Source organism: Nycticebus coucang, chromosome 7, assembly GCF_027406575.1.
Source record: "Nycticebus coucang isolate mNycCou1 chromosome 7, mNycCou1.pri, whole genome shotgun sequence".
Taxonomy (NCBI): domain Eukaryota; kingdom Metazoa; phylum Chordata; class Mammalia; order Primates; family Lorisidae; genus Nycticebus; species Nycticebus coucang.
Window position 1 is genome coordinate 62665723 of NC_069786.1, and position 25078 is coordinate 62690800.

Consider the following 25078-nt stretch of genomic DNA (forward strand, 5'->3'; position numbering starts at 1 on the left):
AGATGATTCGTGTCTAGAGCAGGAAAGAATAGGATGGAGGAGGATTTCATCATGTCACTCGAAATGGCAGGCTATTTAAACCTATAAATGTTTATTTATGGAATTTTTCTTTGGATGTTTTTGGACCACAGTTGAGCATGGTTAACTAAAACTGCATAAAATGAAACTACAGATAAGGGAGGACTACTGTATTATCATTTTAAAATGCACCCAATATAAAAATTATTAATGAAATAATTTACATTCGATTCAGGTAAAACTTTTAATCCAGTGTTTATTTTACATTCACAGTACATTTCAATTTGAAGCAGTTATATTTTAGCTGCTAATAGCTACACATGGCTTGTGATCACCAGATTGGGTAGATCACGGGATCCTATCAATCCACACCATGAAAATATCAGAATATCTTATACCAATTTTTAAAAGAAAATGTAAAAGCATAGACTACTTACCAAGAAGTTTCCAATTAAAATGACCATCATATAAAAAGAAATACACCAAGCTCGGCCTGCTACCTCCATGCAGTCCCATAAGGTCTCTATCCACTCTCCACAGAGCATGCGGAACACATTCAGGAAGGCGTGGAGGAAGTCATACATGTGCCAGCGTGGGACCAGACAGTCTCTGTCTATGCGACAGACACCTTCTTCGTAACTCTGACCAAACAGCTTCATGCCAAGTACAGCAGAAAAGAAGATGAACGTGAACAACAGCAGAACCAGGTCCTCCAGGGCCGCCAGTGAGTTGATGAGAGTCAGCATCAGATTCTCAAATGTTGGCCAATATTTCCCCAACTTGAAAATCCTCAACTAATAGAACAATATAAAAGAACAAAAAACTTGCTCATTATTTATTACAATGTGAATTTAAAATTTTTTATCAGTATCATACATCCTTTAAAGTTTTAACATTATTAATATGAATCATTTAATATTCACTTTATGTGCAACTCAGTGCATCTCACATATTCTATAATTTTGTAAATTAAATCTAATCCTATCCTTTTCAATTGATGTATCTGTCAATTCCCAGTCAATATTATGCTGTTATAATTACTCTAGTTTTATGTGTTAATATTTGGTAAACAAGTGCCCATTCTTTCTTTTGGTTTCTAAAATGCATTGGATACTTTTTTCTACATTTTGACATACAGATGATTTTGAAAATCTGTCAGGATCTACTGAATTCTACTGAAGGTCCTGTTGTTTATTTTCCCTTAAAAATGACACATCAGAGATCAAACACAACATTTTAGGTTCAGTCTAAATATTCTCCTTAGACTTTTATTTCTATTTATGCAGCATAAAATTACTTTAACATTTTTGGTCACTGTGTCACAGTGCAGTTATAGCTGATGCTTCATCTTTGTATGAGCTATGTCTTCCTGAATTTTTCTAGTGGGTAATTTGCTTCCTGGACTCAAGAGAAAAGCTTGACATTTATCTACGGAAAATTTGATCACCTTAAAGTCAGTCCAATATTAGCATTTAAGATATTTTAATACTATATTTTGTTGTATTTTCTACATTTGCCAATCTTTTTTTTTTTTTTTTTTTTGTAGAGACAGAGTCTCACTTTACTGCCCTCGGTAGAGTGCTGTGGTGACACGCAGCTCACAGCAACCTCCAGCTCTCGGGCCTACGTGATTCTCTTGCCTCAGCCTCCTGAGCAGCTGGGACTACAGGCGCTCGCCACAATGCCCGGCTATTTTTTTGTTGCAGTTTGGCCGGGGCTGGGTTTGAACCCGACACCCTCGGTATATGGGGCCGGCGCCCTACTCCCTGAGCCACAGGCGCCACCCTACATTTGCCAATCTTGTTTCATCCATAAATTTGATGACTATATTCTGTATATATTTCTCTTATTCACTGGAAAAGTTTTTGAATAAGGAGCTAAGACCGGGTTCTGAAGAAGTTTCTGTCTAGGAAGTAATCATTAAGATAAGATAAAAATCTACTTAATTGTTCTTACTTCCTGCGACATCCCTTCAACCTGTCACCAGAATGTGACAATACATTATTTATCAAAATTTAACATTCCCATAAATACCATTCTAGTTACATTATTTGCATGACTTTCTGAATCTCACCATCACCCTACATTGTAGATATATTCTGATTCTGACCTAATAATTTTTATCATAATATTTTGCTGGTCTGACTGGTCTTTCCTACCCTACAATTAGAAATACTTACTGATTCAGTTACTTAGTCACATATTGGCATTTCACTTCTGGGACTTTTCAATTTCTTGCTCTTCAAAACTTATCCAGGCACTTCAAAACTGACCCCGGTTCCTATAGCTCTAATTTGCAGCACATGTGGTCATATTTCCTTTAATGATTTGTTCAGAGAACAGCATTGGAGACTACTTACTCTTTTTCATGGCACTAACCTCTCTACATGTGAATTAGTTCATTTAATACTTCCAAAATCCCAATGAAATAGGTATTATTATCCCCTCTTTTTATATCTGATAAAACAGATAAACTCTGCTAAAATAAAAATTAATTCTGAGATTCTACTTACCATCCTGAATAATCGAAAAAAAGAGATTCCTTGAATATTTGCTAGGTAAAGTTCTATTAGGCCAAGGAACACAATTATACTATCAAAAATGTTCCAACCTACTTGAAAATACTCATATGGATGCATGGCGATTATTTTTAAAATCATTTCTGCTGTAAATATTCCAATAAAAACCTAAATCAAAATAAACATATGGGTGAGAATAGAATTTCAATAGCTGTATCAACATCTTCCACAAATTCCACAAACCTTAACTCACACATAGTGGTAACTCACAGTTTCTCTGTCAAGCTATGGTTTGTTTTGGAGTCTGCATTACAAGGACGGATTCATACAACCCATATCCAATACTGAATATAAACTCTTTGATTATTTTAATATAAGCCATCCTTAAAGAAAATAAAACAATATTTGAAGGTGGAAATCTTTCCATTTTGAAAAGTACTTTTTGGGATATGGAATAAATATTAAGAAATTTAAATTTTTAAGCTGTGAAAGAAAAAAACTAATATATTTATATACACACACACATATATATTGCCTCAAACATTTATACATATACATAAAAAAACCTTGAGTAAACCTATGGAAATTGGCTTTTAAAAACAATACTGGCATAAATAACAAAATCAATGTTTCATTACCAAGCAAACATATAATTTGAAAGTGGTATCGGTTTGGCTATTTGTATTGGTACTATGCACTAAGCAACTAAACAACAAAAACAATAAAAGCAAAGAAATTTAAACAATATCCATTTGCTTGAATGTGACTTATTTTTAAACTCACAGAAATCTGCACTGTATGTGAAAGGGGACAGGTGAATATCAAAAATAAGTGGCCAAATTGATAGGCCTCAATCTATAGAAAGATAGATCTTGGTTAGAACAGACAAGGCCAAGGGCTGTTGTAGTCTGGATTTCAGAATTCAGGTGTCAGTGAAACATTTATATGTATCTGTCATTTCACATCTACCCTACTCTGATCCATGAGACAACGGTGCCAAGAGACTGTGTATTTGGGAGGTAATTAATTTCAGTAAATAATTTCCACTCAACTGCCAAGCAACTGACTGAGAATCTGAAAGTTAAATGGCAGAATTTTAAATTTCAGCTGTCAAACTATTCCGTGTTAGGAATATTTACAAAGCATGAGGTTGGAGGGCACAGAGCATTAATGCAACACTTCATATAATTATAAAACACACTGTAACCTATTGGAATCATAAGGCAATGGTGATAATGATGAATAAAGAAATGCTGAAACTGCAAATGAAGAAAAGATACAGTCAGGGTGTTACCAGGTTTCCAATGCTGAGAAGATTGTTGATTTCTTCATTCATTGGATAATGTTCCAAGGCCAAAAAACATACATTTAAAATTATGCATAAGGCAAGGACAAGCTCAGTAAATGGGTGCATTATAATCCCGTGAACAAACTCTTTCAATTTCAACCAACAAGGAGAACAGTCCCATATCAGGGAAAGTTTTGCAATCCTATACCAACACAATGGGCATTTCTTCTTGGATTTTTTAAGTTCTGAAATGAAAGAATAGAAAAGTCAGAGAGAAGTTAGACATATGAAAATAAGGCAAAGTGTGTATTAGAAGCAAAATGTAGGTGTGTCCCTCAAGAAAATAAATGTTGAATATTATGAATAACATTATTATTTATAATTTGTAGACTTACATGCTTTACAAAATAATGTCTCAGTATTTTCATAATAAAGAATTCTTAGTTATATGTAAAAAATGTAGAGACTAGAAAAGACCTTGAGATATTAATGCGATATACTCCAATCTGTATTTTTAGTCACAAATTTATATTTTAGTATGTTTTACTGTTAAGGGAAATTTCTTGGTACTTTGGCCACCCTTTCTAATGTTTCCAATGCTATGTTTCTGAAATTTGTATGCATTATTCATACGTTATTGCTCACGTTATTGCTTAAGTTTGGGATATTTCCATCTAAGATTCTGGAGAAATTACTGGATTTCATTAAAAGTGAGTCTGATGTGCCTTCCATAGTGAGTATCTGAATACATTTTACTTTACCTTCTTTATCTCTGAGGGTAGCATCTTCCAACATATCCAAAGATACATTTGTGGAAGTTGGTGACTTTTTCTTCATTTCTATTCTTGTGGTTGTGGTCTGGAAAGAAATTTGATGGGCATAATATTAACTTCAACCCTTTACAGGTCCAAGACCATAGATATATAAAGTGTATAACTTTGCTGAAAATGCTGACTCTTAACCTTTGAGAGCTCCATTTTTCTTTACTTTCTTTTTTTTTTTTTTACTATTGCATAATGGTTGTACATATTTGGGGGTGTATGTGATATTTGCTTGCATTCATACCCTATATATGAGCAATCAGGGTAATATGGATATCTATTGCCTCAAACATTTATCTTTTCATATGTTGGGAACATTCCAATTACTGTTACCCAGCTATTTTGAAAAACATAGTGAAGTGTTTCTTTTTGTTCATTTGTTTTTGTGAATTATTTCTAACTGTAGTTACTCTACTATTAAACACTAGATCTTATTACTTCTAACTGTATTGTTGTGCCCACTAAGCAAGCTCTTTGGATACCCCTCTCCCTTTCCTAGCTTCTGGTAAGCACCAATAAATTCTCTACCTCCATGAGACTGACGTTTTGAGCACCCCACATAGGAGAGAACATGTGATATGTGTCTTTCTGTGCCTGGCTTATTTTATTTAACACCATGATCTCCAATTCCATCCATGTTGCTATAAATGACAGAATTTCATTTGAGTTATGGCTGAGTAAAAGTCCATTGTGTATATATGCCACATTTTCTTTATCCATCTATCTACTGATGAACATTTAGGGTAATTCCATATCTTGGCTATTGTAAATAGCACTGCAATAACATGGGAGCACAGATACTGCTTTGGTATATTGGTTTCCTTTCTTTGGATACATACCTGCCTGGCAGTGATGGTGTCAAATCATATAGCATTTCTATTTTTATAGTTTTTGGAGGAATCTCCATATTGTTTCCACAGTGGCTTTGTAATTTACATTCCTGGGGCCATTCTGGGTCCCATCATTTCCACTTTTTATACTACAGGCAGTATTAAATTGATTTAGGATGATTTGGAAAGTCAACGTGTACAAATTGAAACTCAATAAAATTTTATACTATGAGGCTAACTATTTAAAGAGTAATGAACATGGAATAATAGTGCTATCACCCATATTTGATAAAGAATTCCAAATATAGTTTAGGATTATTGTGAAATATCTAGTCATTAAGCATACTACTACAGAGTAATAACCAGAATGTTTTGCTAACACCTTAAATATTTTCCTTAAGGATATGTTAACTTTATAACTTTGTAAACTATCTTGATAAACATCAAAATGATTTTTGTGATTTTTTGATGATGAAATAAATCTTGAAGAATATCAGTTAATAGAATGGATTTAAAAGGGTTTCCTTAGATTGAGCACATATGCTACTTAAATGAGTAGAGCAGGCATGATTTCATAAAGGAATCACTTTCTGTTTTTCAGTCACATAAGCAATGGCTTTATGTGATCTTGCATTGAAAAGGCACTTAAAATTAGGCTTTGATGAAGTTATTAGAAGTTACATTAATAACTATGACAAGTATAGCCACAGATGCTTCTAATGATGTTTAAAATATTATTTGAATTTAAACTCTAAGACCCTGACAATGGGTGAATGATATTACACTATAATGATTTCCATTCTTTAGAAGACATGAAAAATAGTAATATTTATATATTTGTTAAATTGCAATAAATAGGTCAGACTGCTCTTGAATAAAGTTAACTGACCTGGGAGCTTCTGCTGTGCTAGCACTGAGGGAATTAGTGGTTGAAGCTGGCAGATAACCTAACTCAAAACTCAAGTTGGCAAGTTCGGCCATTGGATATCTGAAGTAGCTATCAAGGGAATTATAATATTCATCTCACTCAAGATCAATCAAGTGCCCTCTAATTTCATAAACACTAGAGCTAGAGGAAGTTAAAACCAACTGCACTATGTACTGAATTTTATCAGAAAAACGGCAGATTCTGCAGGTCTATAGAGTGCTGGTCCCTCACTTATTTTAATTGAAAAAGTAAGCTGACAGCTCTGGATATGAAGATGGTTTACATACACAAGTGCACTTATTTCAGAAATATTTTTAGCTGAATTACAGGGCTCTATGACACGTAAGTTATAACGTGTACCATTCCAAATTTTCATGCGCTAAAGCCAATAAAGGTAAAATTTTTTGTTGTTAAGATCTGACAGGGATTTCTCAGATGTCTATCTTCATGACAATTACACTTTGCAATATAGTAAATAATATTCTCAACTCTACCCTTGATGTAGAGAAATTACTTCTTATAGAGCTGTTCCAGACAGTAACAATGTATGTTGGAATCTCACCAACATAAAGATAACTGCATGCGGGTGGGGGAATACAGAGGAGGTGATAATAATGTTGTTGATATAATTAATACTCAATTTTTTATTAATTTGTCTTGAACTATAGGTAGATTTTATAATATAAAATTAATGAACCACATATTTCTCCAGTAATATATTTTCTTTTTTTCATTAAATCATAACTGTGTACATTAATACATTTATGGGGCGTAATGTGCTGATTTGATATACAATGCAGAATGTTTACATCTAATTGCTTAACATAACCATCTCCTCACTTACTTATGGTGGTAAGACATTCATACTCTATTCTTAATAGTTTTTATACATGCCATTGCATTATACACATTAGATGAGGTCCCCCAAATACCCTCCCTTACCCCCTTGTACCCTTCCCTCCTTCTTCTGCACTATAGTTATGTTTTACCATTCCTATGAATGTGTAAGTGATTATATACTGATTTCATCGTAGTACTGAGTACTTTGGATACTTTTTGTTCCATTCTTGAGATACTTTATTGAGAAGAATATGTTTCAGCTCTATCCAGGTAAACACAAAAGATGTGAACTCTCCATCTTTTTTTTTAATTTTATTTTTTTTATCAAATCATACCTGTGTACATTAATGCGATCATGGGGCACCATACACTGGTTTTATAGACCGTTTGATACATTTTCATCACAATGGTTAACATAGCCTTCCTGGCATTTTCTTAGTTATTGTGTTAAGACATTTACATTCTACATTTACTAAGTTTCACATGTATCCTTGTAAGATGCACCGCAGGTGTAATCCCACCAATCACCCTCCCTCCACTCATCTCCCCTCTCCCTCCCCTCCCTTTTCCCCTTCCCCCATTCTTAGGTTATAACTGGGTTATAGCTTTCATGTGAAAGCCATAAATTAGTTTCATAGCAGGGCTGAGTACATTGGATACTTTTTCTTCCATTCTTGAGATACTTTACTAAAAAGAATATGTTCCAGCTCCATCCATGTAAACACGAAAGAGGTAAAGTCTCCATCTTTCTTTAAGGCTGCATAATATTCCATGGTGTACATATATCACAATTTATTAATCCATTTGTGGATCGATGGGCACTTTGGCTTTTTCCATGACTTCACAATTATGAATTAGGCTGCAATAAACATTCTGGTACAAATATCTTTGTTATGATGTGATTTTTGGTCTTCTGGGTATATGCCTAGTAGAGGAATTATAGGATTAAATGGCAGATCTATTTTTACATCTCTAAGTGTCCTCCAAACATCTTTCCAAAGGAATGAATTAATTTGCATTCCCATCAGCAGTGTAGAAGTGTTCCCTTTTCTCCACATCCACACCAACATCTCTGGTCTTGGGACTTTGTGATTTGGGCTAATCTTACTGGAGTTAGATGATATCTCAAAGTAGTTTTGATTTGCATTTCTCTGATGATTAAACATGAAGAGCATTTTTTCATATGTCTGTAGGCCATGCGACTGTCTTCTTCAGAGAAGTTTCTCTTCAAGTCCCTTGCCCAGCCTGCGATGGGATCACTTGTTCTTTTCTTGCTTATACGTTTGCGTTCTCTGTGAATTCTGATTATTAAACCGTTTTTGGAAACATAACCTGCAAATATCTTCTCCCATTCTGATGGCTGTTTGCTTGCTTTACTTACTGTGTTGTTGGCTGTGCAGAAGCTTTTTAGTTTGATCAGGTCCCAGTAGTGTATTTTTGAAGCTGCTTCAATTGCCTGGGGGGGTCCTCCTCATAAAATACTCGCCCAGACCGATTTCTTCAAGGGTTTACCCTGCACTCTCTTCTAGTATTTTTATAGTTTCATGTCTTAAGTTTAACTCTTTAATCCAGTGAGAGTCTATCTTAGTTAATGGTGAAAGGTGTGGGTCCAGTTTCAGTCTTCTACAGGTTGCGGCCAGTTCACTCAGCACCATTTGTTAAATAGGGTATCTTTTCCCCATTGAATGTTTTTAATTGGCTTGTCAAAGATCAAACAATGGTAAGTAGCAGGATTCACCTCTTGGTTCTCTATTCTGTTCCAGACATCTACTTCTATGTTTTGGGGCCAGTACCATGCTGTTTTGATCACTATCAATTTGTAGTATAGTCTGAGGTCTGGTAGCATGATTCCTCCTGTTTTGTTTTTATTTCTGAGTAATGTCTTGGCTATTCGAGTTTTTTCTGATTCCATATAAAACAAAGTATTATTTTTTCAAGATCTTTAAAGTATGACAATGGAGCTTTAATCGGGATTGCATTAAAATTGTATATTGCTTTGGGTAGTATGGACATTTTAACAATGTTGATTCTTCCCTGCGATGACCATGGTATGTTTTTCCGTTTGTTAACATTTTCAGCTATTTCTTTTCTTAGAGTTTCCTAGTACTCTTTATAGAGATCTTTCACATCCTTTGTTAGATAAACTCCCACATATTTCATCTTCTTTGGCACTACTGTGAATGGAATAGAATACTTAACTGTTTTTTCAGCTTGACTATTGTTGGTATATATAAAGGCTACCAATTTATGAATGTTGATTTTGTAACCTGAGACACTGCTGTATTCCTTGATCACTTCTAAGAGTTTTGTAGTAGAATCCCTGGTGTTTTCCAGGTATACAATCATATCATCTGTGAAGAGCAAAAGTTTGATCTCTTCTGACCCTATATGGATACCCTTGATTGCCTTTTCTTCCCTAATTGCGGTGGCTAAAACTTCCATTACAATGTTAAAGAGCAGTGGAGACAATGGGCACCCTTGTCTAGTTCCTGATCTGAGTGGAAATTATTTCAATTTAACTCCATTTAATACAATATTGGCTGTGGGTTTGCTATAGATGGCCTCTATCAGTTTAAGAAATGTCCCTTCTATACCAATTTTCTTAAGTGTCCTGATCATGAAGGGATGCTGTATATTATGAAAAGCCTTTTCTCCATTAATTGAGAGAATCATTTGGTCTTTGTTTTTCAATTTGTTTGTGTGCTGAATTATACTTATAGATTTACGGATATTGAACCAGCCTTGAGACCCTGGGATAAAACCGACTTGGTCATGATGTATAATTTGTTTGATGTGTTGCTGGATTCTGTTTGTTACGATATTGTTGAATATTTTTCCATCTATATTCATTAGTGATATTGGTCTATTATTTTCTTTTCTTGTAGGGTCTTTTCCTGATTTGGGGATCAGGGTGATGTTTGCTTCGTAGAACGTGTTGAGTAGTATTCCTTCTTTTTCTACATTTTGGAACAGGGTGAGTAATAGAGGTACTAATTCCTCTTTAAAGGTTTGGTAGAACTCTGATGTGAAGCCATCTGGTTCCAGGCTTTTCTTTTTAGCGAGGTTTTGTATGGTTGATGCTATTTCAGAACTTGATATGGGCCTGTTCAACATGTCCACTTGATTCTGGCTAACTATTGGAAGGTGATGTGCTTCCAAGTATTGGTCAATTTCCTTCAGATTTTCATTTTTCTGAGAATAAAGTTACTTGTTATATTCATTAAGGATTTTTTGAATTTCTGAGGAGTCTGTTGTTATTTTGTCTTTGTCATTTCTGATTGATGAAATTAGAGATTTTACTCTTTTTGTCCTGGTTAGGTTAGCCACAGGTTTCTCTATTTTATTGACCTTTTCAAAAAACCAACTTTTTGATGTATTTATCTGTTGTATAATTCTTTTGTTTTCAATTTCATTTAATTCTGATCTAATTTTGGTTATTTCTTTTCTTCTACTAGGTTTGGAGTTGGAATGTTCTTCCTTTCCCATTTACTTGAGATGTCCCATTAAGTTGTTAACTTCCTCTCTTTCTGTTCTCTTGAGGAAGGCTTGCAGTGCTATAAATTTCCCTCTTAGGACTGCCTTTGCGGTATCCCAGAGGTTCTGATAATTCGTGTCTTCATTGTCGTTTTGTTCCAAAAACTTGGCAATTTCCTTCTTAATCTCATCTCTGACCCAGCTATCATTCAGCATTAGGTTATTTAACTTCCATGTTTTTGTATGAGTATGCAGATTCCTGTTGTTACTGAGTTCAATTTTTATTCCATGGTGGTCCAAGAAGATGCAAGGAATAACTTCTATTCCTTTAAATTTACCGAGGTTAGACTTGTGAACTAAGATGTGATCGATTTGGGAGTATGTTCCGTGGGCTGATGGGAAGTATGTGCATTCAGTTTTGTTGGGATGAAATGTTCTGTAGATGTCTGCTAAATCCAAATGTTGGATGGTTAGGTTTAAATCTAAAATTTCTTTGCTTAGCTTATTATTGGAGGATCAATCTAACACTGCCAAAGGAGTGTTGAAATCTCCAACTGTTATGGAGCTGGAGGAAATCAAGTTGCTCATGTCTGTTAGAGTTTCTCTTATAAATTGAGGTGCATTCTGGTTGGGTACAAAGATATTAATAATTGAAATCTCATCATACTGAGTATTACCCTTAACAAATATGAAGTGACCATCTTATCCTTCCTTACTTTTGTTGGTTTAAAGCCTATTGTATCTGCAAATAAAATTGCAACACCTGCTTTTTTCTGATACCATTTGCCTGAAATATGGATGACCATCCTTTCACCCTAAGTCTATATTTGTCTTTTAAGGGAAGATGTGACTCTTGTATGCAACAAATATCTGGCCTGAGTTTTTGTATCCAGTCAGCTAACCTATGCCTCTTTAGAGGACAGTTTAAGCCGTTCACATTAATGGAGAATATTGATAAGTCTAGTAAAATTTTGGGTATCGAGTTTTTCGAAAGTCCAGTGGACATTTTTAATCCTTTTGCCAGTGTGCAAGTTGGAGTGTGATCAAAAGTTTCTGAGTGAGTTTACTTTTGTGGTAGAGGATTGGGTTGGTCATTATGGAAGATAGGTCTGAGAATATCCTGAAGAGCTGGGTTGGTTATGGCAAATTTCTTCAACATATGAATGTCATTAAAGCATTTAATTTGTCCATCATAAATGAAACTCAGTTTAGCTTGATACAGTATCTGGGGTTGAAATTTATTTTGCTTTAGGAGATTAAAAGTCGATGACCACCCTCTTCTGGCTTGAAAAGTTTCAGCAGAGAGATCTGCTGTCATTCTAATATTCTTCCCTTCGTAGGTAATGGATTGCTTACGTCTGGCTGCTTTCAGAATTTTCTCCTTCATATTAACTTTAGTGAAGTTAATTATGGTATGCCTAGGGGATGTCTTGTTGAGATTGAGTCGTGCTGAGGTTCTGAAACTGTCTGTTATCTGAATTTCAGAATCTCTTGGCATGTCTGGAAAATTCTCTTTCATAATTTCATGGGGAAGGGCCTCTGTGCCTAGCGAGGCCATTTCATCACTTTCAGGGATTCCAATGAGGTAGATATTAACCTTCTTCGAATTATCCCAGAGCTCTCTGAGAGAATGATCTGTTTTTGCTCTCCATTTGTCTTCCTCTTTGAGAGTTTGGGAACATTCAAAGGCTTTGTCTTCAATGTCAGAAATCCTTTCTTCTGCTTGTTCCACTCTGTTACCGAGGGATTCTACTGTATTTTTCAGATCTTTGAGGGCTGAAAATTCTTGCATCAGTGCGTCAAAATCTTTAGTGGTTTTGTCTTTAAATTTGTTAAATTCTTGAGACAACTTTTGAATTTCTCCTTGAATTTCTAATTCTGACTTCTGAATTGCTGGTTGAATTTCTAATTCCAAATTTTCCTCCATTTTATTAATCTTATTTGCAATCCAAATTCTGAATTTGATTTCTGACATCTTGGCCAGCTGTTTATGAATGGGATCTTCAGTTACATCTGCCATATATCTTTCCTTGGGGGGGGGTAATCTATTCTGCTTATTCATGCTACCAGAGTTTTTCCGCTGATTCCGCCCCATGATTATTTTACACCGTTTGATTTTTCCCCTAGAGCATTGTTGAGGACCTGTACAGTACTATGGTCTGAGAAACTTGGGACCTGTTTGGTGTGGTGGGGCTAAGTGTTTCTATCTTGTTTTCAGCTGGTCTCTGTTCAACCCTAGTGAAACACTCTGGGTGAAGTCTCAGCTGTGGAGAAATACCAGCAATTAAGTCACCCCGCCCCCACAGGCAACAATTGGAAAAGGAGTATCAAACCTTCCTACAAACGCACCCCCAGGGCACCAACTGAGTAGTCCTTGAGCGATTGGCTCAGTTCAACAGGTCCAAATCAATTGTCTCAGTCAGCACCTGTCTCAGGTGGGAGAGTTTAAAAGGTCTCTGGCAACTGGATCACAGGGGTCTGGTGACTACTCTGATATGGCTTGCTCCAGTGCTCCATGGAGTCAGGAGGAGCCACCTAGCAAATAGATCAGTCTGGGAAGGTTGATGCCTCCTTCCCCACCTTGCACCTCTGTCACACCCAGTCACTGATAGTCCCACAGGGCTTTGACCCAGTTGCCTGTAGTGAATAGATACTCCAGGGGGTTGCACCTACCTGAATCACAAGGAAATCTATTTCTGCTCAGCCAGGCTGCTGCGCTCTGCCTCTATCCAGCAGGGGGAGGTGAGGCCTGACAACCTCGGGCACTTGATGGAGGCTGGCAGGGTGTTCACTCAGTTCCAGCCCCGCCCCTGATTGATGTTACTGACAGAACAGAACAGAACCACTTTGCAGGAATTTGTTTCTGTCCCTGTTAAATTCCCCTGTGTTTGATCCTGCAGGTTTGTATTCGGTTACCTGGCTGTTCTAGCCTCCTGTCTTCCTTTGTCTATAGGCTGATGATCCTCTGAGGGCCAGGTGTGTCTTAGGCTCAGTAAAGCATTCCTCTGGGTCATCCCCTACCTGGGAACTTTCTAGCTCTGTGCGTGTGTTTCTAGTCCCCACGCTCCACCCAGGCCGGTACCTCCTCAGGCAAACCCTTTACTCATGGGGCCTCCGTTTCCCTCCCAGATCTGTTCTGTGGTTGTTGCCACCTGAGTAGATGCCCAGCCTCCTCTGGTTGCCCATGGGGACAGGGGTTGTGTCTTTGGAATATCCATGATTGAGCCCTATTTTTGGTAAAAGACAGCTGCTGCTCTGTGCCTTGGGGCACCGCCGCTCGGGTGTGGTTCCCTTTCAGCTGACCGTCCTCTCCTCACTCCCGTGTGTCCATGCCCCTCGAGAAATCACCCAAGAATCTGGACTCCTGGGGGACAGGCCTCCAGACCTCAGAGTGAGAGTGGAAGGAGTGCTGTGAGCTCAGTGTTGCAGGTAGAGAATATATACAGTTTTATGCCTGGCAGGAGAATGCCGTGGCACCCTAGTAGGGGAGGTAGGTCCAGTTTTTAGAGGGTCTCTCCCTTGGAGTGTAGTGGGAGGACCTTTGAACTCTGCTCGTTTGTTTGTGAGGCAATCTGAGCCATTCTCATGGGAGAGGGGACTCCTGTCTGCTTGGTGATGGATTTTGTACCTTTTGTTTGTATCTTTGGGGTTGCAGCTCACCTCTGTGGGGTTGATGTGCGTTCTTCAACCTTCTCTCTTGGTGCTGCTCAAATCCACCAAGTTACTTGCTAAATTTCTGTCCTTTATCTCTCCTTCTGGATGGGAGCCTCTGTGGAAAGCTGGTTTCAGTCAGCCATCTTATCTCCACCCCTCTCCGTATTTTTATGGCTCTATAGTATTCCATAGTGTACATATACCACAATTTGTCAATTCATTCGTGAGTCAATGGGCTTTTGGGCTTCTTCCATGACTTGGAAGTTTTGAATTGAGCCACAGTAAACATTCTGGTGCAAATGTTTTCGTGACAAAATGGTTTTTAATCATCTGGGTATATATCTAGTAGAGGAATTGCAGGATCAAACGGTAGGTCCACTTTTAGTTCCTTGAGTATTTTCCAAACTTCTTTACAAAAAGAAGTTGCATTCTCCCCAGCAGTGTAGAAGCATTCCTTTCTCTCCGCATCCATGCCAACATCTGTAGTTCTCGGATTTTGTGATGTGGGCTAATCTTACTGGAGTTAGATGATACCTCAAAGTGATTTTGATTTGCATTTCTCTGATGATTAAAGATTGTGAGCATTCATTTTCTTTGCTTTTTTTTCTTTTTTTTTGCAATTTGGCTGGAGCCAGGTTCAAACCCTCCACCCTCGGCATATGGTACCAGCACCCTACCCGCTGAGCCACAGGCGCTGCCCCAAATGTGAGCCTTTTTTCATGTGTTTGTAGGCCATGCGCCTGTCTCCTTCAGAGAAGTTTCTGTTCAAATCTCTTGCCCACATAAAAATGGGGTTATTTGTTCTTTTCTTATTGATTAGTTTGAGTTATCTGTGGATTCTAGTTATCAGACTTGTCAGAAGCATAACCTGAGCATCTCATTAATGTTGGATGAATGCCCATAAATTGGCCAACTATTAAGAATATAGCTATTTCATGATCAAAATTGAGGAAATTATAACTTGAAAACTCTAGTTTTGGAAGGTTAACATCTAATAAGAGCATATGCCTGGTACAAAAAATGGGGCATATTCCAGTTTCTGTAGAATTTAAATTTCCATTTCATTATTTCAATGTTTCCACCACACCAACTGAATTTGATCACTCTATCAAGCAATGGCTCTTCTGTGATAGAACATTTCCCCTTCCCCTATATTTAGACTGTTTTCTCTTTTATTTTACCATTGATTATACGACAAAGCATTTCAACCACTGAGCTCCATGAGACTTGGCATTGCATGAAGAAAAACTCTCTGGAAGGTTGGCTGATCCCACACCGAATTCTGTGTCAGTGAGAAATAAATTGGTGTTGTGTTTAAACTATACACCAAAAGAGCATATGCTTAAAATTTTGACAGTCCAATGTTAAAACTAAACTAGAAGGAGGGGGCAGAGTTCTTCTTTTCAGAACTAGTTTAAATTTTCTTTGAAGGTTATGAGTAAGGAAGGACCAGCTGTATTTCTTGCACTTGCCTATGAAGATCTGACATGCTTCTCTTGGACCTGGAGATGCTTTTCCACTGCAGCCATGCTTGACACCTTAATTCTCAGATTCACCCCGATCCTCTTCTCTATTTCAAACAGGCACATTCCTCACCTCTCAGCACAAGTGTCAGTTCCTCATGAAACCTTCTCTGACTCAGAGAAATCTTTTCTTAAAGGCTCTTGATGCACCAGGTCTCTGTTTTATTGCACTTGCTCCAATTTCATTTAATTTATTAAGATAAAGAACAATACAGTGAACCATCAAGTATCCAATATCCAGCCTCAACAATTGATCACATTTTCTCTTCTTTTTTCATTTATTCCTCATTTTCTGAAATATTTTAGATCAAATTCTAGACATCATGTACATTTCCTATAAAGCTTTTTTAAAAACACAAATCACAACACTATTACCACAACCAGCAAAATGAGTAATACCTTAACATTATCAAATGCCCCAATTATACTCAATTTCATGTCATTGCTCCAAAACATCCTGTTGTATTTAATTTTTCCCAATCAAAATACAAACAAGGTCCACACCTTGCATTTAGTTGGCATGTATATTAATTATTTTATCACTTTAAATGATTTTTTTCCTACATTATTTATTTATTAAAGATACTGGGTCACTTGTACTACAACTTCCCACATTCTTGATTTGGCAGATTATGTCCTTTCAGGGTAATTTAATGAGCTCCTTTCTCCCCTAGAGTCTCTGGAAGAAAGAAATTAGATCAAGAGCCTTATAAAACTTATTCAGATTTGGGGAAGAATATATTATATGTGGTGCTTTGTGTTTCCCATTTCATAACACCAGGAAACACATAATTTGTTATCCCAGAGATATCATTTGGTATGAATGATAATGTTATAGCCTATCTCCCCATTAAACCAGTAGTTTCATGAGAATTGACATGCTATGTGTACTTATTAAGAAATGTTTATCTTCAGGGCTTAGTGCAATTGTCAGTATTTTAATTAGATGAGCTATAAGATTAGTTTAAATGTAGCACAAGTTTCTTTAAATAAGTGTATTTCTACAATTTTACATATCTGATTCTCTTCCTGTGACAGCAGCTGACAATTGAAAGGAAAGTCATACCTACAAAATTGTGTAATTGATGGAATAACATCATTTCAGCACTTAGCCTCCAGAACATGGAAGTAAAGAGGTTCTCTTCCTCAGGGTTGAAAATCAGATAACATTGAGGATAGATTAAACATTACAGCTAGAACTCTTCAATGAGGATTAACCTTGAGAATTTATGAAGACACATTATATGTCTGGTGCATAGTTGATATTCAGCAAAAATGGTAGGCTGCTGCTACTTTTATCGTCATTTTTATTTTAACTATCTTTAAATATAGTCAAAGACTTAAGAATTTTATGCTGATGAGTTTTCCTCTATTGGGACAGTGATACCTTCTTGTATTTGCTTCCTCATGTTCCCCATAACTATCTATTAATGCCTTATAATATATAATATATGTGATTTAAATTTTACAAAGCACAACTATAAACAATTTTAATATCTGGTTAAATATTACAGCTAGCTCTACATTTCTTACTTTGGAGACTGAATGTCAATTTCTCATGTAAGTTATTGGGGTAATTCCTACACCTCAAAAGGTTGTCATAGTGGTGATGTAATAAGTAATGTATATAAAATATTTAGCATTGAATCTGACACACAGTCAATAAACAATAAATGTCACGTAATATTAATTTCATTTATATGATATTATTAATTATGTTATAAGATACTTTACCTCTGAAATATGAGTTTATTCAAATACAGATTTTTTTCCCCATGAAAATAGTTTGGTCTTAATGTGGATTGCTGGGTATGATACTTTGAGTAAAAGCTATCTTTAATATGATGTATATATATATATGTTACAATAATTTTAACTAATATTTTTCATACCATTTCTTCAGTTGCTTAGTCTACTCTAAACACTGCTCAGTGCTTCTCATACTTTTATTTCATTTGGGCCTTATAAGCATTTATAAGACAGGAACTATTATTATATGGATTTTACAGATAAAGAAGCTGGAGTTAGAAAGGTTACCAGAACTCACAGACACCATAAATCTGTTAAGTGGATAAAATGCACTGCAATCTATATTTATGTGACTGCATAGCTGTGCTTTAGACAGTTTGTTCTATTGCCTTCCTGTAATGTGAGAATATAAAGAATCTAATTATTCTCCCTGTAATTCTAGCATTGAAACTAAAATCTGGCATTCAATGAGCTCAGTCACCTAAAGAATACTCATTATGCTCCACTTTAAATTCTTTTTTCTCTAATTTTTTTTTAATTTATAAATTAAGAAAGGAAAATAAAATAAATCTCATAAAAATTGTTTATATTCCCAGTCCAGAGAAAACTCTGCATGATAAAATGTTCTAGGACTCTTACGGGAAAGACATTCTTTATCACTAAAGACCTTTAATTAAAACCATAAAAGCCTTATGTAATACAGAGCAGAAAAATGAATGAAGATATTACAAAATTGGGAAATATCCAAGTTCTTCTTGAGCAGAGTTAGATCATTTAATCTTAGAATAAGAGAAGTATTGTCATGTTCTTGGATGTATTTGAGTGCATCCGTCAGCCCTTAAGATTTTGAAATGCCACTTCAGAACAAATTACACATTCAACATATCCTTCAGACCCTAATCATTCAATCTGAAAGACCTTGGACTCATTTGTCAGACAGAAAGCTTTTGAAATTTGTTTTTCTGTGACTTACTCAAGAGTGATATAATGGTAATTCTCAATAGCCTCTTTTCATACATGTTTTCTTCACACAGCCCATAATGGCTTTTCCTTTAATGGCATGCATGTAAGTGTTTATCAAGCAATTCAATAAGACTCTACATCATGTTCTACAGTCCCCCCTTTTTGGTATGATGGCTTCCTAAAAGCTTCTTCCCAGAGGACAACTTAATAGAAAGGTTTTATGTAAATATAGGAGAGTTAACATTTCCTCCTTTTTGACTTAGAGGGAACCTCTGGTATTAATGAACCTTTTAGGCAGCCTCACTCCCCATTCAGATAGTGCCACAATATATGTTGCAACTTTACTTTTTCTTTTTTAATCTTCTTTATACGGATGGGTTCTAGGTAGGGTTCCTCTCTACCTCATGCCGTCAGTCCAGAACTTTATTCCATTTACCAGGAAGGCAGCTTGAAGAAGAGGTGAGAGATAGCTTGCTTGCAGAATATAAGAAAACTTCTTCTGGTGCTTTCTTTTAGTATACTTCTGGTACAGTTTAAATTTTTCAAGATAACTTCCCCTAAGTTCCTTAATGCTACTTCTAGATCAAATTTTTTGCTATGAAACTAAAAATCCGCAAAAAACTTAATGCAACACTAATGTAATTGAAATTACACTAAAACATTACACTAAATTACACTAAAACTAAGTTCCTTAATGCTACTACTAGATCAGATTTTTTGCTATGAAACTAAAAATCTGCAATAAACTTAAAGCAATACAATGTAATTGAAATTACACTAAAACATCATTAGTCTTTACTAATCACGTATTTAATGATTCCATAGATAAAATCATTCCTACGTCATGATGGACAGTGCATTTCCTCTTGAAAGAACAAGACAGCCTGGAAGTACCTTTTTTCTCTGTTTGCTACTTTAGTACTGTGCATTTATCCATCCTTTGGGTGCTTCATAATTTCTAAATTACGGAAGGCACTATCACTTTTGATTTAAACACAGACATTTTCCAACGTTAATTCTAATATATTGTTTAAAATACCTTTGAATTAATAAACTGTTGTATTGAGAGAAGTCAAATTCTCAAAAACATATGTCCATAGTTTACCAGCTATAGTAATACACATTATGATACAACAAATGTGTATATTAAAAAAAATATCTTTAAAGATTCTGTCAGTCTCACTATAGGGTATTAAGGAGAGAATGTTATGTAGTAAAAGCGAGCTCTCTTATTGAAATAATTTTTGATCTTCCAATAATATGCCACACATTGATATAAGCATCCCCCAGAAGGCAATATACTCCAAGACCTTGAAAAGATATCTCTTTTCATTGTGGTTCTAAGAAGCATTAAAAATATATATATATACCTCAGCTGCTTCATTTCCTTGTTGAAGTTCTTCTGCAGTCTCTTGAAAGTTTGGTTCAGTCTTGTTAGTATTGTCAGTAGCTGTCTGCTTTTCTTCTTCATAGGCCATAAAAAGTATGCCCAAGAATAAACTTGCCATATAAAAGGCAAACCAAAAACTTACCACAACAAAAAATATCATGTAGACTTTTCCGGAAGCATAAAGTATCTATGAAGAGGTAGAATATAAGCACAAGAGAAAAACATTATTTGTCATCCCACATTCTCCATTTTTGAGGCTAAAAATGAAATTCTGTTATGAAAATAATTTAGCCATAAGTGGAGGAGAATCACAGTACAGATTAAGCACTGGCTCTACCTGAAAGAATAAACAAAAAGCTCTTCAGCGTGAGGCATGTGTAAAGGTATATAAAATCAAAGGAAGAATTTATCATAATAATTCAGTTAATTAGGATGAGCATTTGACTTTTATGTCTTATACCCATTTTTTACATATAAATATGCAAAGAAATATGCTAACATTGAAAAAACCCAAATTATACTTAATGATTTCTCCTGGGTCAGATGGAGGCTGATACATAGGATATTCAACTGTATAGGTAATGCTTTATTTCTTAATGTGAGTATTTGGAAATGTGTTATGGCATTTGTATAAGTACATTATATAAAACTATATAAGAGAAAAAAAATTGAGGAAAAACACTGAAAGAAAAACTATCAGCTCTCAGTAAAGAAGCTGGACAGTCTTGACACAGAAAGTTATTTTCTCAGGAGTAGAATGCTTAAATGTATGACGTTTAATCAAATCAGAGGATGTTTGTGAATCACTTTCTTCTGAACATTTCTTTATGAAAAAGTCACAGCAAAATGCAAAATCTTGTTTATACAAGGGGCCAGAGGCAGAAATATTTCTATGACTGGAAGAGTACCTGTTTTGGAGAAGAACCTTTAGACAAGCCAATGGGAATTTCATTTAATTCATTTATATATAGTCATTAGAAGAGGTGATACTTGTGGATAGAAAAATATAAAATTTCAGATTTAAAAACTGAGCATCAACTAGCTTTTATTTTCTAATAATTACTTAAGGTTCACCAGAAAATTTAAAGATTAAAAATTGTAAGTAGAGCATTAAAAATGCAAAGTATTACTTGCTGATTTAGTCTCATTGATTAAAAGTACAAGAACAATTTAAGAAAACAAATGGGAATAGTCTTAATTAATATGTGGACCCAAACTGTATTAAAAATACATGAATCAAATCAATATTTTTGAATTATTAGAAAATAATAATTCAAAAATATTGAACATAAGCTGTTCTCTTTGGGAATAAGTGCAAATTTCTGTAGTCATAATTAGTTCAGTTTAGGGCAATGCTCTGAGTACAAATTCAGGCCAAATCAAAGCAAATTCTATCTACTGTAATGGAACTTCTCTTCAAAGAAAAACTGAATCTGCATTGTAATGAATATTATGCCTTTCTGAGAAACTATGGCACACATATAATTAGTTATAAAGGCAGACTCTCAAAATTTAAATTTCAAGTGAACTTACAGCAAGCCTTCTGATATCATGATGAGAGCGTGATTAAATAGTAAAAGGAAATGAGAAGAAATAGAATAAAAAGAAATAGAGCATTGTGTATATATATCTACACACGCATACACACAATAAGAATGCTTAAAATGTGGTAATATTATAAGTTCAAAGTGTTTTAACTAAAAAAATACTATCCAGAACTGTTCTTTACTTGGTTAACATCAAAGGCATACTCTCACAGGCATTGTAGCAGGACAGTAATCTGAGCTCTCATGGTTCACGTGTGAATTTGGGGCAGCTATCCAACCTCACTGAGTTTCAGTGTCTACATATAAAAAAGAAGTATAGATACACACACACAACCACTCTCACTTACACTAGTCAAAGATTAAGTAATACATCAAATACAAAAGCTCAAACCTGGCACAGCAGCCAGCATATAGTTTGACATTCAATAATTCTGGTTTTCTTTTTTTTGTCCTTAAATTGTTTTCCACATAAAAGTTTAATGAAAGAAATTACATTTAATCATTATTTTAGAAGGGAGGGAATGGCGTCATTCTTACGAGCAGCACTGATGCTCTCTGTTCTCACCTGGTGATAAAGGTTTTCAGGGAAATCCTGCGTCATTAACCGAAATAGGGCCAATAAGGCCCAGCCAAAATTGTCAAAATTTGTGAAACCACGATCAGGATTTATGCCAGCTTTTATACACACATAGCCTTCAGGACACTGACTAAAGGAAAAAAAGAAGAGAAAACTGCTTACTGTTAGGTGATTTTCAGATTATGGTCAAATTATAAATAGAGAACATCTGTCCGTGAGTAATAGAGGGCTCCCTCTTTCACAGGGAGTAATTAGTGTTCCCCCCAGTAGCCAGCCATAAACTGCAAATCAATCAGGTTTCAATTGGATGCACGTGAATAGTGTTAATTACACTAAAATACAGTCTCACAAGTGGTTTTGCTAAACCTTTTTTTGTATTATTTAAATAAAAATTTTATGATTTTAATTTTTTTGTATGTATTTGTTGTATAAAACATGATGCTTGGACTATGTATACATTGTGAAATGGTTAAATTGAGCCAATTAACATATGCATTATCTCACTTTTTTCTGTCATGAGAATATTTAAAACATATTGTCTTAGAAATTTTCAAGAACAGAGTGCATTGAATTAATTATGGTCTTACTATCCAGTATCAATATGTCATAGCGAAATTATAACTGATGGAAATAGTCCTGGTGAAAATCAAACTGCAGTAGTTGGGGTTTAATTTTCAAATGATCCCATCTGAAACCCTTAGAGCCCATTATTTAAGGGTGAGAAAACATTTATCACATCAATAATTTATAAGCAGCGTTTGCATTTGGGGAAATAGATCAGATTAAATATTTATTTCATTTCCTTTCAGGGCCTACTCATAACTTACATCTACTGAGGGGCAATCCTGCTTCGCAATCCCCAGGCCCCCCCTATGTTATTCTGGGCATGGTCATGTGATTTGTTATTGGAGCAAGCAGAGGTTTAGAAAGCACTTTGTGTACTGGGACCTGCTAAGTCGTTGACCTACAAAGCCTGAGCAAATGAAGCTTTGCTGTTTTAAGGCACTAAGTTTTGGAGTAGTTCACCATGCACTATGCATGCAACATTTGACTGCCACAGGCAAAACACTGCATGACTTCTCCCTTCTTGCCTTGAAATATATCACAGTGTTCCGAATATCCATGACCAAGTATCTTCAAAATGCATTTCAGGTCATATTTGAGTATGAATGTACATACAACAGATTAGCTATATGAGATGAGTTCACAATTAGAATTAGAGAATGGAATGGAAGTCCAGAAGAAGCTGAGCAACAACTAAGCAAGCGATAAGACATCTGAACCAGCTGAATTTAGCTAACCTATTTAGGTCATGTTCCCTCCCACCATGTGCCTTTTGTCAACCTGGACGGCAGAGCCTAAGAAGGCGCTGAGCATAGGGTCACTACCACTGAGCAAAGCAACACAAAGAAATTAAATGAGTCACACACTGCTGAGAAGTGCTCCATTTCTACTTTCTGGATTATAATTTTTAATGGAAATTAGAGGATAATAAGATACAAGAGTTTGTCATCTCACTGAAAACTTACTTATAAATACTGTGTTTAAGAGCAACCACCATTTTATTAATGTAAATTATAGCCATAAAAGATATATAAGACACGAAATAAGTGAAATGGTAACATATCCCTGACATTTCTTTTCTCCAAAAGCGTTCAAACGACCAATTTATATTGTCTTTCTTTTTAATTCGTCCTGGGTAAATTAAAAACAGAAAATCAGATCCTGAAGTTTCAGCTCTGCCATTTGCTAGATTCTTGACACCAAATAAATTGTTTTGCTAATTTACCTATTGCTTTTTCTATAAAATTGGGTTAATAGTATTCCATGTTCCATCCTTCTGCTATGGGTGAATGTTTGTGTTTTCTTGACATTATATGCTAACTCCCAAGATGTTATTAGGAGGTAGGTGATTAGGTCATGAGTTTGATAAGTGCCTTTAGACAATAGGCCCATGAGAAATCCTTGCCCCTTCTACCACATAGGGAAACAGCAAAAGGACACCATCTAAAAACCAGAAGATGGACTCCATCAGACACCAAATTTTCTAGTCCCTTCACCTGGACTTAACCTTCTAGACTGTGAGAAATAAATGGTTGCTATTTTAAAACTACTCAGTCTATGGCATTTTGTTATAGCAGCCTGATCGCACCAAGGCAAATTCTCAGCACTGTTTTGGCAATAAAATAAGGATAATATAATCAAACAGGGATCATCAATAAAACCAATGATCAGTAAGTAATATTGTTAAGTGATGACTTGATAGAAGAAAACACGAACGCCACTTACCCAGCATCTGTTCTGTTACCACAAGTGAGGGCATTTATTTCTCCTTCCAAGTAATAAAAGCTTTCTGTTTCTGAAAAATAGATAAGAAATGATATTTTATATCAAATCTCTAGCAAATAGCATATCTGAGGTCTATTTCAATCTCCACAGAAGATAACCATCTTCCTCTGCAATGGAGAAAAAAGGATCACATATCCCGGCCTTTTTAACTTAACATCTGATACACAAGACAAAAAGTTTTTTGAAGTCCAGAAAGATGGTGAGTGCTCAACTTTTCAGGGCAAAACTGCTGTGCCTTCAAGAAAAGGTTTCATTGTTTACTTACATGGCGAGTGGCTCTTACCTCGACTGTAGTACGGATTCCCAGTTCTGTTGGGCAGGGTTTCATTTTCATTTTCTTGGGGCCACCACAGACATTTATGCTTCAGGTTGCCCATGAAGAGCCCCATTCCAATTAGAGAAAATACACTCAGGAAAAATAGAGTTAAGATAATGGCGCCTGTCAGTTTCTTCAAACAATGGATCAGGGTCCCCATGCGGGACCGCAGACCTGAAACAAGAAAAGTTTGTTCTTGGTAAAATCAAACGTGTTAGTAAAGCAGTATTAGGGAAACTTTTTCATGCCTATGCTTTACTGAAATCAATAGCTTGGTGTCTTCTAATCTTAT

General features: G+C 35.6%; 1 protein-coding gene across 2 annotated transcripts in view; it reads right to left on the reverse strand.

Moving 5' to 3' along the window:
* The window catches only part of SCN7A (sodium voltage-gated channel alpha subunit 7), an 86788-nt gene that overhangs the window by 30789 nt on the left and 30921 nt on the right, over positions 1–25078 (reverse strand). For both annotated transcript variants that reach the window (XM_053598052.1, XM_053598053.1), the window contains 8 exons: positions 24754–24960; positions 24411–24480; positions 22110–22251; positions 19978–20184; positions 4587–4683; positions 3832–4070; positions 2532–2705; positions 456–812 (listed from right to left, as the gene is read on the reverse strand). In XM_053598052.1, coding sequence (XP_053454027.1) covers positions 456–812; positions 2532–2705; positions 3832–4070; positions 4587–4683; positions 19978–20184; positions 22110–22251; positions 24411–24480; positions 24754–24960 — 1493 coding nt within the window. The remainder of the gene's footprint in view (positions 1–455; positions 813–2531; positions 2706–3831; positions 4071–4586; positions 4684–19977; positions 20185–22109; positions 22252–24410; positions 24481–24753; positions 24961–25078) is intronic.